General features: G+C 38.9%; 4 protein-coding genes across 7 annotated transcripts; 2 read left to right on the top strand and 2 right to left on the bottom strand.

The window, feature by feature from the left end:
* Positions 1–467: 467 nt before the first annotated feature.
* On the bottom strand, positions 468–9,281 carry LOC108603225 (anoctamin-1). 4 transcript variants are annotated; one of them, XM_017991835.1, is made up of 14 exons: positions 8,629–9,281; positions 5,914–6,286; positions 5,789–5,857; positions 5,610–5,681; positions 5,225–5,385; positions 4,999–5,167; positions 4,440–4,672; positions 3,823–4,381; positions 3,563–3,766; positions 3,045–3,506; positions 2,819–2,988; positions 2,654–2,759; positions 1,193–1,331; positions 468–1,133 (listed from the first exon to the last, which is right to left on the bottom strand). In XM_017991835.1, the coding sequence occupies exons 1-14, from the start codon at positions 8,997–8,999 to the stop codon at positions 940–942; spliced, it is 3,282 nt and encodes a 1,093-aa protein (XP_017847324.1). In that variant the 5' UTR covers positions 9,000–9,281; the 3' UTR covers positions 468–939. The 4 variants fall into 4 exon arrangements, with proteins under 4 accessions (XP_017847324.1, XP_017847323.1, XP_017847325.1 ...); XM_017991834.1 differs by having other exon boundaries at positions 5,592–5,681; XM_017991837.1 differs by lacking the exon at positions 8,629–9,281 and adding an exon at positions 7,999–8,241 and having other exon boundaries at positions 469–1,133; positions 5,592–5,681.
* LOC108603229 lies at positions 1,797–2,643 on the top strand. Its single transcript, XM_017991844.1, has 4 exons — positions 1,797–1,986; positions 2,048–2,169; positions 2,222–2,378; positions 2,436–2,643. The coding sequence occupies exons 1-4, from the start codon at positions 1,797–1,799 to the stop codon at positions 2,564–2,566; spliced, it is 600 nt and encodes a 199-aa protein (XP_017847333.1). The 3' UTR covers positions 2,567–2,643.
* A 589-nt stretch (positions 9,282–9,870) lies between the features above and the next one.
* LOC108603230 (V-type proton ATPase subunit G) lies at positions 9,871–10,697 on the bottom strand. The gene is made up of 3 exons (XM_017991845.1): positions 10,519–10,697; positions 10,249–10,349; positions 9,871–10,194 (listed from the first exon to the last, which is right to left on the bottom strand). The coding sequence occupies exons 1-3, from the start codon at positions 10,598–10,600 to the stop codon at positions 10,024–10,026; spliced, it is 354 nt and encodes a 117-aa protein (XP_017847334.1). The 5' UTR covers positions 10,601–10,697; the 3' UTR covers positions 9,871–10,023.
* A 408-nt stretch (positions 10,698–11,105) lies between these two features.
* On the top strand, positions 11,106–13,151 carry LOC108601944 (alpha-taxilin). The gene is made up of 4 exons (XM_017989924.2): positions 11,106–11,206; positions 11,266–11,666; positions 11,808–11,954; positions 12,008–13,151. Exons 1-4 carry the CDS (start codon positions 11,135–11,137, stop codon positions 12,930–12,932), a joined length of 1,545 nt encoding a protein of 514 aa, XP_017845413.1. The 5' UTR covers positions 11,106–11,134; the 3' UTR covers positions 12,933–13,151.
* The last annotated feature ends 1,177 nt before the right edge of the window (positions 13,152–14,328 follow it).

The raw sequence follows: 14,328 nt of genomic DNA on the forward strand, positions 1-14,328 counted from the left end.
ATGAAAAATTATTATATTTTTCTATGAAGAGCACGCTGGCATTGAAGGCGACGATAGCGTCGCCGCCATGTGCACTGGCGGCAAACGAAATCAGCTGCGGCGCTCACTGTAAACTGTCAGCGCGCACGCCTTTCGCTTCTGACGTCATAAGTTTGAGAGCAGAGAGTGTACACACACAGAGAGAGCTTGTGGGCCATCTCGCTCGTACATTTGGCCAAGACACACACACACACAGCAAGAAGCTCTCATGGCGCGCTGAGTGTAAACACTTTGGGAAGCGAGAAGTGCATGCTTGTTGCGCCATAGGAACTAGGCGAGCAACAGCCCAAATGAGTGGAGCTTGGGGTGGCATCCAAGAGTGTGAACTGTTTCAGGGTTGTTGGCTGTGTGCTCTGCATACAAAATGAGCGGGCATTGCGTTTTGCTAGAAGCGTTTTATTTCCTGAAAAACAACATATTCAAATTATTTATGTTTGGCTTTAAATTCAAATATATTTAGATTCATTTCATGAAACATTGTGAATTGTATAAATTTATGCTAGACATTATAAATAGTTGTATTTGATACCAAAGAGTAAATAAGTTTCCCATGTTTGCTTTTTGAGAGAGAGCCTGAGTTTCAGTATAAATAGGTGAGATTTTAATTTTAATATTGACATGATAGTTTGCATGAGTATGATCTTCAGATTAACTATATGTTGTGCTTCAACTTGGCACACATTGGGCTAACTTGAGAATTTGTGCATTGAAGCTACACTATATATTTTATAATATATGCACATAATGTTTAACAATTAATAAAACTAATTAAGTTTTCTCATAAAGGAACTTGGCATAACACAATTAAGCTGTTGTTTTCATAATTAAAATTAAAGCTAAACGAAAGATTCAACTAGTAAAGTAAAGCACATTAAAATAAAGCATATGTGTGATTTATCACTAACAACTTGCACCCGAGAGTCCTGTGTTTGTATTTTCTCCGTGTATAACTGAGTCCATTTCAATTTGTGACAGATTTGCATTGAGCAGCTTTTCAATTTTTATAAACTTTGTATTCGGCTCATCCACAGATGCAGCATCCAAATCCTGTTGGCTATGATTGTGGGCCATGGATTGACTGCGTCTAATACGCGCTGCAATAAACAAATTGATTAGCTATATAATAAGCTATATAATTGACATAAATACTTACCGAAACGCGCACGTTTTGCCTCTTGTTCAATAATAATCTCATTGGTTATGTAGACTTCGCGTTTGATTTGATCACGCAGCTCCACGCTCATGTCGGGTATGCACCAACGCACGAAAATCATCACCAGCGCCACAAAGTTCTGCAAAAACGAATTGGGGTTATTAGTTCAAAAGAAAGCCATAGAGTGTTTTATAGCAATTGGATAAGAATTTGTTGTACTAGTAGTTGTTATCAACTAAATTGCGCATTAACCTTTTGGGCTGGACAGCAACAAAAGAAAGAAGCCCAATCGATCTAGTTCACACAAACTTTGGCAAAGCGGATTCTACAACTGGACAGCATAAGTAGCAATTAGACCCAAAAAGCCAACACTAACTAGAGCCGCCTGAAAATGTCACCCAGTTTTGTTTGCACTGCAAAAATGTCTTGCAGTTGCGGTTTATACTTCGAAACGAACATACACGTTGGCCTTACAATAAATAAAAAATAAAACACTGAGAAAATAAATGAAAGGACATAGGCTTGCTAAATTTAGAAAACTTGTTAAAAAACTTGCCAAAACTATACAAAAGAATTTGAAAAATATTTGTGCACACATTTAAAAATGAAACGTTTCGATTGCTTCAATTTGCGCTCCTTTGGCTTTAGCTTAGCCTCTCTGGATGCGCTGCTAGCGTTGAGCATTCTAAGTCTAAGCAGCTATCATTTATATTATGACTTTATGGACTTTACATTCTCGCAGCAAACTGATGTGCAGATTCTAAGTCCTTTTGGCACATTTGTAGCTACACTGGGTAAAGCACACACAAAATATAAACTAAAAATAAGTTACTCATTAACTTTTGCTGCATTTAGTTGACTATGTCTTAGTGCACGAATTCTCGCAGGCTTTCTATATGATTCTAACTATAACTGTTTGGATAAAGGCTTTAATTAATTTCGTGGTAGCATGCATACTCATCGATGGCATTAAACAGGTACAAATGATATTTATAAATATAACAATAAAATTTATATGCCTATCTATAGCGTCGTCTCATTTGCATTGCGCCCTGGCTTATCAATTCGTGTGTATCCATGCTTATTGAAATTGCTATATTTGTAAGCTTGGAACTCAAAATAGATGAAGTGGATGCGTCCATAGATCGACGCATAGCACGCAGCGTGCTATTTGGCGTATTTTTAGGTAAGTGCCTTAGTTAATGTTCAATAAATAATATAACTAATGCTAACCTTTTAACAGTTATAAATGCGCTGTTCACATATGGAATATATGCGCTTTATCGCTCGTTAAAGTCAACAACAAATGAAAATCGTGTGATGCATGAAAGCATTGAAGAAACTTCGGGTATGTTTCAGCATATCAAAGTGTAAAATATTGGGCAGGACAACGAACAGCAAGCAAGCTTATTTAGTTGGATTTTCCAAAACTATGTACAAGCATTTCTAAATAAAACTTACTTCAAAAACTACAATAAAAGCCAAGCGACAGGCTAAAATTATATAGAAATCTCTGGTGAGGTGATATTTTTCAGTCGATGAGGGCGGCTCACGAAAGTCGGCGTATCTATTAAGAGAATAAACAGTTACTAAATGTTTCATTTAATATTAATTTTTATTACTTACCTGCATGTGGTAATGTTGGTGTTATCTCCTGCAAGGCTATGCAGCTTGGGCGAGTCTACAATAAGAAATTCTGACAACGTAGAATCTAAATAACCAACTAAACTGCCATTGTGTCTATAGCGATAAACCAAACGCGGTATCAAGTCCGAAGTAAACGCAATAATAAAACCCTGTAAACAAGTTAAGCATTAAGATCTAGCTATAAAATAGTTTTAGATAAACTTACATTCGTTATAACACTTAGTTTGCCTATGCAGTCGAGTATGCGATACCAAACGCCTATATCACGCACACGTTGGGACACTGGACGCTTATGATGTGTCAACAGTTTCTTGGCATCTAGTCGCATTTCCAGTATATTATTGAGCAGCGCAAATAGTGGCGCAAGCGGAAAAGCAGCAACAAAAATGGTTACAAAACCATATTGTAAAACCATTTCTAAATATTCAGGAAACAAGCTGCGTGCGCCCCAGTCCAGCAGCTTGAAATCTCGCATCCAACGCTCATCCTTAGACTTGTCTGCCTTAGCCGCGTTGCCAAACAAACGCGAGAGGCCCACTTGGATAGCCAATACTCTGCGCCAAAACATGGGTAGATAAACTTCCAGTATAGTATTAAATGCTTGCTTGCCTATCATAATGATGGCCAGCTGTATGCAAAGTTCGGTGAGACACCCGCCAGAAGAGCACTAGAGAATATAACAATTAATAAATATATGCACTGAATTAAAGTATGAGAGCGCACCTCTTCCTGACGATAGTGGAAGACTTCATTATATTCGCCTGGACGACCTACAAATTTGCCCTTGAAGAACGCTATATAGAATATTGAAGCATAATAGTTGACAAACTGCAGCAGATAAATCTTAAGCGTTAACGAATCGTCGAACTGAGTTTGCGTGCGCCACATTTCCATCTCGGTAAGATACTCCGCCAAGTGATTGTAAAGCTGCATTGAAAATTAAATTAAGTTAAAACACAACTAGTATAATGCAAGCTACTTACATAATTCAGAATATATAGAAAGCATAGATTAACAAACGCCGCTGAGGCAGTGGCCAAGATCATAGCTTTTGATGTGGTCATGTTGCTGCCGTCCACTTTTAAAGCAGCCAGCACAGACATGCGATGCACAACAACCGCAATGAGCGCCACAAAGGCCAAAGCTATCAGCAGCACTACCACAGAGAAGCTAAACACCGTTGCCGGCAGCTTCATGCGCCAAAAGGGAACTGTGGGCTCTTTCATATTGGTCACGTAGTCGGTGCGTGTGGGCTCAATGTGCTCCAAACGCGCCAAATACTGTGGCCTAGGGTGCTCCTCGTGTAAATCGAAGCCTGTTAAATCCCAGCGATGTGTTATTTCTGCTGAATAACGTTTCCAAAGCTCCAGGAATAGTGCAGCCCAAAAGGACATAAATACAGCAAAGAATATTGTGCTTGGATTATCGATTAGGTATGTAATTTTGGCATATATGCAAGTTTCTCTAAGATTCCAAAATTCACACCAATCGCATAGCGGGCACATGGTTATATTTGTATTGGGCCGCAAGCAAATATCTTGACTGGAAGCATAAACAAATTAATAACACATACAATTTTAAAATATTTCAACTAACTTACACAGGCACATAGTTCTTGAGTGTGACCCAGGAGTATATAAAGCAGGCGACACCCACTATAGAAGCTAACAGCAACATGTATGTGTAATAGCCCAGCCAAGCAAAGTAGAGTCCGATCTTGACGCCAAAGTACTCTTTAACGTCATCCAGTGGCTGATAGCGATACCATTTACGCACCGATGCCCAGTTGGAGTAGAGCAGCTCACGCGTAGTGCCCACTTCTGTTATTTCACCCTGTTAAGTAAGTAATATTGTATTAAAATAGAAACAAATATGCATGTGCTTAATTAATTGTAACACACAAGAAATTAAATTTTACAAAAATTGATTGGAAGCTAACTGAATATAAGGAAAGAACTGTAGCGCTCTGCTTTCCTACTAACTTTACTACAATATGTCTGTTGAAGCTTTTCTTATACAGAAAATAATTATAGCTACAGCTCAAGAACTAAATATTGAACAGGGCATTCCAATATTTTAGCTGCTGATTAATTTAAAGCCAATTTCTTGTACAAAAGTTAGTAGGAAATGAAATTATCGGTTATATAGCTATGGCTCACATCATGCAGTGGATAGGCAGCAGCATAAGCACCCTCTGATATTAAACGCTCAATGCCAAAGGCCATGTCACTGTGACGTTTAGCAGGAAAGCGCTGACGATCCAATATGAATTCCACAATACGCGAACGCACTGCAGTCGTAAAGAAACAGTCCTGGCGTATGTCAAAGCTGTGAATAATTAAATAATTACATAAATGTGTTTTATAGGTCATTTATCAAACATACAGATATTCCTTGTCACGACTGTAGATGGCCGTAAAGCGATGCGCACGCTTGGGAAAGTAGTTTTCATCAATATAAACATTGCGCAGAAAGAATTGAAAAATTCCTTTGAGACTAGAATAAACACTCTTTGTAGAACGATTAACTACAGATAGGCCAGGTATCTAAAAAGATAAATTAAATGTGATTAATAAGGCTTTGTAATAATAAACAAATGAAAACAACAAGGGTAACGAATTACATTAAGAGAATGCCAATGCAAAGCGAAAGCTACAGAAATATTATAGTTTGTAATAAAATGCAACAACGATTAGCTAATTGGCAATAAACTGAAAACTGTAACGGTTGTTAATTGGCTATAAGTTGAAACCTGAACTGTTTGGCAGACCTTCTTGGACAAATATTGCGCTGCATTGTGTAGACGACGTGATCTTTCATGTACGCGCATATGACAAAAAGACTAAAAATAACATTAAAATATGTTGCAATATGTATGTAAGCTTAATTTGAATTCAATTTTTAACTATCATCTAATGCAGCTGCTTGCAGCTTGTGGCATATACACACCTCCTTCATGGGCATACGCAGCTTAAGTATCTCAGCATAACGACGCAGCACCTCCAATGGTGCATGTATCTGTAAAAACAATATCTTATATTAGTTATGCAATTCGTAGTAGACTGCGAACTTACCTTTAAAAAGTAGATTTGCTCCTTTTTACTAAGCTCCACCTCCAGTCCTTGATGTATTAGATTCTCTTGAAACACGCGTCGCTTTTCTGCATTATCCGATTCCAGCAGCTCGTTCGCATTGATCTTGTAGGCCAGCACAAAATCAATGGAACGCGTGCAGTCATCAAAGAAAAGCGAAGTATTGAGCTCTGGTCTTTGGTAAAATTCACGTGGGCAGCTGCATTCCCGCTCATCGTAGCTATCCGGCAATTCCGTAGGTTCAGTCATTGGCATTAGTGGAGCAGTATGATTAAGTCCTTTGTTTTTATGCTCACAGCACTTGCCGTTGGGCAGCTGCCCGGCAGCTTCAGGCAGTTGTAAGGTGGAGCTACTGCTATAAATTATAAACATCAAAAACATTATGTATATGCATACATTATAAGCTAACCAAGCTGATTAGGCAAGGGTTCAGCACTTGAATGTTTCCCTATGGCATCGACGTGACCTTTCACACAACAGGGACTCACTGCTGCGTGCCACAAGCGCGTGAAAGTCACACCCACCAGCACTCCCCAAATATTTAGGTCAATATGAATGAGCGGTCATTAACATTTAATGGGGCATATTGTAAGTGTTATAAACAACACACTACATTAGATTAAGAGCCTTGTTATAGCCAGCTGGAGCCTTAACAAGTAACTGTGAAAGCTGCAAAAAGAAATACAGATGTTCGCACAACAATAACACATCTGTTCGCACTAATATATATTTTAATAAACAGCAGATACTTGTTAATAACTTAAGTATTTGCAGAGCCTATATATCGTACATGTTATGTGCCTGTGAACACATCTACTTCAAAGATTATTTGCAATTCTGCTGAATTTACCTATCGCCTTGACTGTTAAATAAAATAACGTATGAATCAACTAAAAGTAAATTATGCATAGCTGTAAGTAATCAAGTGAGTAATTTGTTGTTAGAGTAAACGTCATTTGATATGAAGCAGTTTCCTAAGGGAATAATAATTAAACAGAAGCATTATGATAGTGTATCAGACTTATAGTATTCAGCTTTGAATTAGTCCGGTAAATATAATTTTTACACACTTGCAATGATTTATTATATCCGCCTAGCTATATCTTAAAAAGAGTCTTGAAAAATAAACAACTAAATGCGAAATTTGAGCTTGAATAGTTTTATTTATTTATACCCACAACACATGAGTCAAGCTTTTTAAAATAATAAGCAAATGATATTAACATTTATAACAATAGGAATGATTATTTACAAATAATGCAAGTAGTGCTTAGGAAACTTAAATATACTCTTAAAAATTACGTTAAAATTAATATTATGCAAATTTATGAATCGTAATAAGTACAAAACTATAATCTAATGAAAAGGTTACAACCTATTGAAGGTCTTATCTCATATTAATCTAGCAAATTAGATTTGAGCAAGCCTATACCAACTATTTTTCAAGTTCTCTTTTAACTAAATTCTTGTAGTTTTCATTAGCTCAACTTTATTTCTTTTATTTTTATAATTTATAGGCCTGCAAGCCAACAGACTGATGACCTTCCAATGCCAAGTAATTAACTTGAATCTTTTAAAAGCTTTACCACAACTTAACACACAATGAGTGTTTGTAGATGTGGATTTTTTGACTCTCACTGAATTATTTTAGCATATATTTTGTGTAATCAAGGCCATAAACAAACAAAAATTAATAAAATTATCTCGCGATGCGCTCAAATTGTCACACTCTTGAGGAAAAGAGCACAGAATTTGCACAAAGCAATATATACTGCTTATATAAGGCACTGTTTACGTTTAAATTTATGTACATAAAATACATAATACAGTTTCAATAACATATGGAATATATTGCACACCCACACTTAATATACGTTTCCATCTAAATAAAAGAAAAAGTAAGGCAGAAATACAGACGAATCATTGTCTTTATCACTAAGTTGATGATTAATACGAGTACATAGCAACCGACAAAGTTGAAAATACCATGACAACCGCCTAAACTTGTTTTTATCTTTAAATTGATCACGTTTTATTGTTATTTCACTTCCGTTTTTATAAACATACCCGCAAAATATTTAATATAAGCATCTAAAAATTGCAGACTGCAATAAAACTGTTGAAAACATTTGACTGAATTATTTTTAAATACACTAAAGCGCCATGCAAAATGCAATTTGATTAATCATGAATATGACAACGACGACCAACCGCGGCAAGCAACGACAACAGTCTGACGAGACAAAAGCCAAACAGCTGAGCGAAGCACATTGTGCCGGGTAGACTTGTCTCTTCTCCACACACTTAAGCAAAAACAGCTGAGTGAGCGGAGCGGCGTCAGCTGTGAGAGCGCACTTGTTGAGCATATCAGATCAACGGGTCAAGTGCAGAGGGTGTCGCTTATCTCTCCTTGTGCATGCGTATGTATGTCTGTGTATAAACAACATTGCAATAATCGACAGAAACTCAATTATTATGATTATAGCAATTACCCCCAGGCTTGTTGTGCTTACAGACAAATGAATTATAGATGTGGAAATGGACAATGGTAAGTCCTAATTGTTTAGTGCATATTTAAGTAAGAACACCCTGTATTGACAAACAAAGTGCGACAACAAAAGAACTTGTATAGATAAAACTAATTGACTTAATGAGTATTTCCTCTGAAATGACAGACAGTATCAGCAAAATTCTTACCTCTCAGCGAATCTCGCGCGCTTTTCATGCAATGAGAGTGATTCACTCGACGACACTTTGGACTTCCCAGCATCGCCGTCTCTCTCCACGTCCATAAAACGTGATGTCGCTTCCGATGCTGTGCATTCTAGTTCACTCTCATCCTCCTCCTCCCAGACACTATTGCCAGCCTTTAGTTTTCCCTTTAAACCAATACGTTGCACTAATTCCATATCAAATGCCGCCAACGGTGCGCTGTAGGGGCGCTCCAACTTTGCAGCTGGTGCTCTGCTTTGCTCGCCCAGCAGACGTACGTACTCCTCGCTCGCCGGTGGCGGCACATCCGACGTTGAAGGTGTTTCCAGCTCATCGGTTTTATCTAAATTTAGCATGACTCTTTTGAATTCTTTGCTTTTGGCAATAACGTGCGAATTTCTCGTTCGACTGGTTTGCTTTCACATGACCATTAACTTTGATTTGCTGTAGGGAGGGGATATTATGGCAGCGAGAGAGCCAAAATAGTGCGAGGTCAACTTAAATGCGAATTAGAACAATATGTTTACATTAATTGCATTGCACGGCAGCAATTTTAGAAAATTTGCGCAATAGTGACACGCGAGTGCACCGTTCGAAGCCTTAGGAACGACTGAATATCACTTTTATTTAACTTATCACATATTGTTGTTGTTATTAGTTATTGCTAAAGAAAGAAATCACATAATTTAACTTCTCCTCGTCCCCTGCCAAAACAATCCAACGGTCACACAGTCGCTAATTCAAATATATCGATGAATCATTACTTAATAAGTGCTACTAGCGAATAAATATGTTAAAATAGAGAAAATTTGCAAATAATACACCAAACTATAGTTAAATATAATCAAGTTTCTTTAAATATCAAGGTTTTCATAAATAATAAATAATTTTTATAAATTTGAATCTTTGCGCTACCAGACGCATACAATTTGCTTGCAATAACATTGCACAGTGTGACCAACTTTTCATTTTCTGTTAAACACGCCTGCTGACTAACATAGCTCTGCTGGTCTTAAAAATGTTGCCAACTCTTTTGAAAAGTGATAAAAAAAAAAAACAACTCCCACTGCCCTGTATCATCTTATTGTATCTAAAGCTGCTTTTAGAGATAAAAAAAAACATTTATTTGTACTGAATAAAACATAGGTAATACACCATGGAACTAATATTTTAAGTTAACAAGGGTAACAAAAACAAAATACTAATTGAAACGACAACAAATTTTTAATATATGGAATAATAATACAGCTGTGTTTAATATAGTATATGCACTATTATTAAAGGGGCTAAAAATTATGCATTAGGGGAGAGTTGAACTTTGGAGACATCGAATTTACAATAGAAACGAGCATATTTCGGATGTTAATCCTAACGCATAATTTACTTTCGGTTGTAGTTCTTGTGCACCTCAGGTGAAATGTTATACACAAACTGTAAAATCTCCTGAATAACGGGCTCCTTGCGTGTGCGAATGGCAGCCTCCATATCAGCGAGCTTCACGCGGGTGTCAGCATCGATCTTAGCTGCAACACCTTCGCGGCTGCCCATGTGCTGTTGGAAAAATTAAATATTATTTAGTTAGTTACATATATTAACACTACTAACCTTGGCCTCGAACTCTTTGAAGGAGCGTTCGCGTTCCTGACGGAACTTCTCGATCTCCTCGGTGGCCTCATCCTTGGCTTGCTTCAATCTTCTTGCTTTGCCTGCAAATACGACACAAATTCCATAATTTATCAATATTTACATGCAAGTTATAACTCGCTGCACGTATCATGTGACCTGCTCGTAAGCGCGTAACGCGTCACAAGTTTTAGGTATCTTTGCCAAAAACAATTGAAGGGGCGATTAAAATTCCAATTGGATTTTACTTACGTTTTCTGGCCTCTGCCACCTTCTCAGCTGCCTTCTTTTCAGCGGCCAGCAATTGCTGAATTCCCTGCGTTTGGCTTGCCATTTTGTATTACACTCAATTTATTAATTTAGCTCGTCCTCGGCCGTGTTTAGCAATGCAAGTTAAAAAAGCAAGTGACGACGATTTGGACGAAGTGGAAAAAAATGTCATATGACGAAGTTACACATACACATACATACACAATGGATCAATAAATCGAGTATATCGAGTGTAAAACAGGGCTGTCAGCAAATACTACATTAATGTAATTTACCAGCACTGACGACTATTTTCAAATATTTAATAATATATCGTGGTCGAAATGTAAACGTTTTAAATTAACAATAATAAATAAGCAATTTGCATTAGTGCAAACAAAACGCCATATGGTTGAGTAAGTGCGCCAACTAGCGGTTACGAAGTACCGATAAGCGGTCACTGCTACATACGAATTAGCGACCCTGTTAATAGTTTGTGGAGGCGGGGGGTTGTTTGAAATATTTTATTTTTATTTTGTGACCGGACTACATACGTACGTCAAACGAACTTTCAATTCATACAAATATAGTAAAAATTTGAACACAAAGTTGAGCAAACATGGACAAGGCGAGTAAAGGGAAACGAGTGGTGCGTGAGGAAAAGCAGCGCGAGCAGAAGCTCGAAGAAGTGGTAAGTTACCAGCAATTGAGAATCATAACCAAGTATATAATAAACGGGTTCATAACCAGGTGCTGAAATCCTTGGATGAATGCAGCACCCCAGAGGACAAACTAAAATCTCTACTGCAGCGCCATGTGGAGAGCGAAAAGAATGTGACTCGCCTAACGGCAGATATGCGCACGCTGCAGCGACACATGGAAGCCCAGGCACGGGAGAAGGAGCAGGTGCAGCGTGAGCTCAACAAGAGTGTCTTGATGCGGGATAAATTGCAAGAAGTGTGTCGCGAGCAGCAACGCATTATTAAGTCTGTGAAAAATGAAAGTATGCTGCAAATCAAAATTGAGGAGGAGCGCCGCAAGGAGAGTCAGACTAAATTTCAGTCCTCGCTGAACGATGTGCAAAAATCATTGACCAAGAACAATGAAGAGAACATCAAATTGCGTGATTACAACATCGAAATGACCAAAAAGTAAGAACACCTATCCACAGCCAATAGACAGCTAGAGGCCGGCGTGTGCTGTCTATTTATAGACATACACACTGCATGCCGTGAGTTTGTGGCATTAGCACACCATATGTTCATTGAGTGCTTATAAATTTTTGTTTTTAGGTTAAAGTTATTGGCGGAGCAGTACCAGGCACGCGAGAATCATTTGGAGAAACTGAACGAGCAGGTGCATCTGGAGTCGCAGCTCAATCAGGCCAAACTCAGCAAGGCCCAAGTAGAGGCTGCTATGGAACGCGAGATTTTAACAAAGTAGCTATGGATTAATTATTTTTATTGAGTTTTGCTAACATTTTACATTGCAGGGAAAATCAAATTGGACTGGAAAAATTGCTCAAGGCACAACACGCCATAAAGGAACTGACTGACCGCGAAGTGCAACTTAAGGATCAACTGAATATTTATACTTCTAAGTACGACGAATTTCAGCAATCGCTGCAAAAGTCCAATGAAGTATTTAGCAGCTACAAAGTCGAATTGGAGAAAATGTCCAAGCACACCAAGAAGATTGAAAAGGATGCACTGGGCTGGCGTCAAAAGTATGAGAAGGCAAATGCCCAAGTCATTGAATTGGCCACCGAGAAGCAGATGCGTGATCAGCATTCGGAGCGCCTCCAAAAGCAGGTGGAGCAACTGCAGAAATTGTTGAGGGCTTTGCAGTTAGAGCGCACCACATTGCATCAGACGCTGCGTGAGCATAATATTGAAATACCTGCCATGCCACAGCTGCCGCCAGAGCCTGAGCCCATCAAGACTGAACCCGCCAATGCGGACAAGGCTAAAATGGAGCTAATGACGCGCAACTGTGCTGAACTCAAAGAAACACTGGCTAATTTGCAGAATCAAATGAAAAAGCTGACCACGAATGATGCCAAAATAGTTGCAGCTGAATCGGAGAAAATTAAAGCAGCCGAGGAACAGCAAAGAATCAAGAAGAATAACAAAAAGAAGGCCAGATCGAAGGCAAAGGCTGCAGCTGCGGCTGCTGCTGCTGAGGCAGCAACATCAAAATGCGAATCTGATAATGCCTCTGAAGAGCTGCCTCTAGCAGAGGAGCCTCAGCTGGAGTCGAATGCCAGCAACGGCACCAGCGAGGAGCAATCGCAGTCAAATGGTGATGAACAACCTAAGGAAACTGAGCCAGAATCTCCGGAAACTGTGGGCGATGCTGCCCCAGAGCCCATTGACCTAAAGGATGTGCCTGATCTAATCGATGACAAGTCCGATTAGAGTCCCAACAGCTTTGCTGCTCGGACTGTTGAAGCATTTGTGTATGCCCTTTCTTTTAAATGCATTTTATGATGGGCAAAGAAAAAATATACAAAAAAAAAACAACTGTAAAGTCGACTGCAGTGCAACGTTTACCACTTATATTATTTAGTTAATTTATTGTATTTTATATATTTCGTATTTATTATGAGCGGCTGAAAACAAAATTGATTAAACAGTTGTCTGAAACGGAAAACAAAAGTTCTCAAGTCTCTGTGCATGCAAATATGTTCATTAAGTTGTTAGCTAAGTTTACAATTTGTTTAACAAAGTAGTTGGCATAACTTCGGTAAGAAACTTGCAGCTAATAAGACTGCAAAGTGGCAGCGATAATAGTTGGTGCCAATGCGTCTGCCAAGGTGCCTGCAGCAAAAAGTGTGAGCTGCAGCTGTTGCAAGTGCACGGGTATTCTCAGGGTCATTATAATTGCACTGTAATTATTTCTAGACACGCAGCTGTCATTTGAGCCACGCCACGGCATTTTCTGTATATAAATTATTTAAACGCATGCAACGCGGCGTATGCGTAACGCCAACAAGTTGGACACTCACGCACACGACGCATTACTTGTGTAAAATTTCCCACACCAAGCAATGTTTGTTTTAAAATAAATCCCATTTAAGTTTGCCACTAAAATAATTACAGAAATTAATTTAAATTGCATAAAAGCGGCAAGCTGGCTAATACTACAGGCATATAAGCCCCACTGGCCCCCAATGGCCTGAGTGTGAAAAATGCCAGCCGCTCAGGCAACACATGTGCATATTTTACACCCTCATCCTCTCATACACACACGCACACGCACACACACTCGTTCGCTGCCTACACAAAAGACATTTTCTCACCAGATGTGTGCACATTTTGCAGGCAATGAAGCTTTTGAACATTTAATGAGTTAATACGCTAAATTTGAAAGCCGCGCAAGCGTGCGCCAAGTGCTTGGCCAGACTGTTTCCTGTCAACCCAAATACAAAAAAACGGCATAAGGACCAGCAGCCTCATGGCCAACCCACAAGTTGCCCATTTTTAGAACTGCCAACCCACACACACAAGCTAAGCACTTGTCATTTGGCTTTACTCATGTGTGGATGTGTCCCCGAAACGAAACGTGAGGCGAACAACGCCTGCGAGTTCTAAACTCTTGGGTGTTATTTTTCAGACGCTGCAGCGCTGGCGACTAACAGCAAAAACTAACAGTGCTGCCGACTGCGACGTCAGCTGCGCCAAATGGCCCCATCATATGCGATAGACAGAGATGAGAAAAGAAAAGAAATAAGGAAAATAAGTAGCAGCAGCAGTAGCAGATGAGCGGCAAGCAAGCCGCAAAGTTTCTTCCTTTTTTTGCGCTTTCTTTTAG

Source organism: Drosophila busckii, chromosome 3R (assembly GCF_011750605.1).
Source record: "Drosophila busckii strain San Diego stock center, stock number 13000-0081.31 chromosome 3R, ASM1175060v1, whole genome shotgun sequence".
NCBI lineage: Eukaryota > Metazoa > Arthropoda > Insecta > Diptera > Drosophilidae > Drosophila > Drosophila busckii.

Coding starts and splice junctions, on each gene's coding strand:
- LOC108603229 (XM_017991844.1), top strand. CDS start 1,797: ATGAAACGTTTCGATTGCTTCAATTTGCGCTCCTTTGGCTTTAGCTTA. Junction 1,987..2,047: donor CACATTTGTAGCTACACTGG/GTAAAGCACACA, acceptor TGCTGCATTTAG/TTGACTATGTCTTAGTGCAC. Junction 2,379..2,435: donor GCTATTTGGCGTATTTTTAG/GTAAGTGCCTTA, acceptor ACCTTTTAACAG/TTATAAATGCGCTGTTCACA.
- LOC108603225 (XM_017991834.1), bottom strand. CDS start 8,999: ATGCTAAATTTAGATAAAACCGATGAGCTGGAAACACCTTCAACGTCG. Junction 5,682..5,788: donor TGCGTATGCCCATGAAGGAG/GTGTGTATATGC, acceptor TGTTATTTTTAG/TCTTTTTGTCATATGCGCGT. Junction 4,673..4,998: donor CTGCCTATCCACTGCATGAT/GTGAGCCATAGC, acceptor CTTACTTAACAG/GGTGAAATAACAGAAGTGGG.
- LOC108603230 (XM_017991845.1), bottom strand. CDS start 10,600: ATGGCAAGCCAAACGCAGGGAATTCAGCAATTGCTGGCCGCTGAAAAG. Junction 10,350..10,518: donor GGTGGCAGAGGCCAGAAAAC/GTAAGTAAAATC, acceptor TCGTATTTGCAG/GCAAAGCAAGAAGATTGAAG. Junction 10,195..10,248: donor TCAAAGAGTTCGAGGCCAAG/GTTAGTAGTGTT, acceptor TTTTTCCAACAG/CACATGGGCAGCCGCGAAGG.
- LOC108601944 (XM_017989924.2), top strand. CDS start 11,135: ATGGACAAGGCGAGTAAAGGGAAACGAGTGGTGCGTGAGGAAAAGCAG. Junction 11,207..11,265: donor AGCAGAAGCTCGAAGAAGTG/GTAAGTTACCAG, acceptor GTTCATAACCAG/GTGCTGAAATCCTTGGATGA. Junction 11,667..11,807: donor AACATCGAAATGACCAAAAA/GTAAGAACACCT, acceptor TTTTGTTTTTAG/GTTAAAGTTATTGGCGGAGC.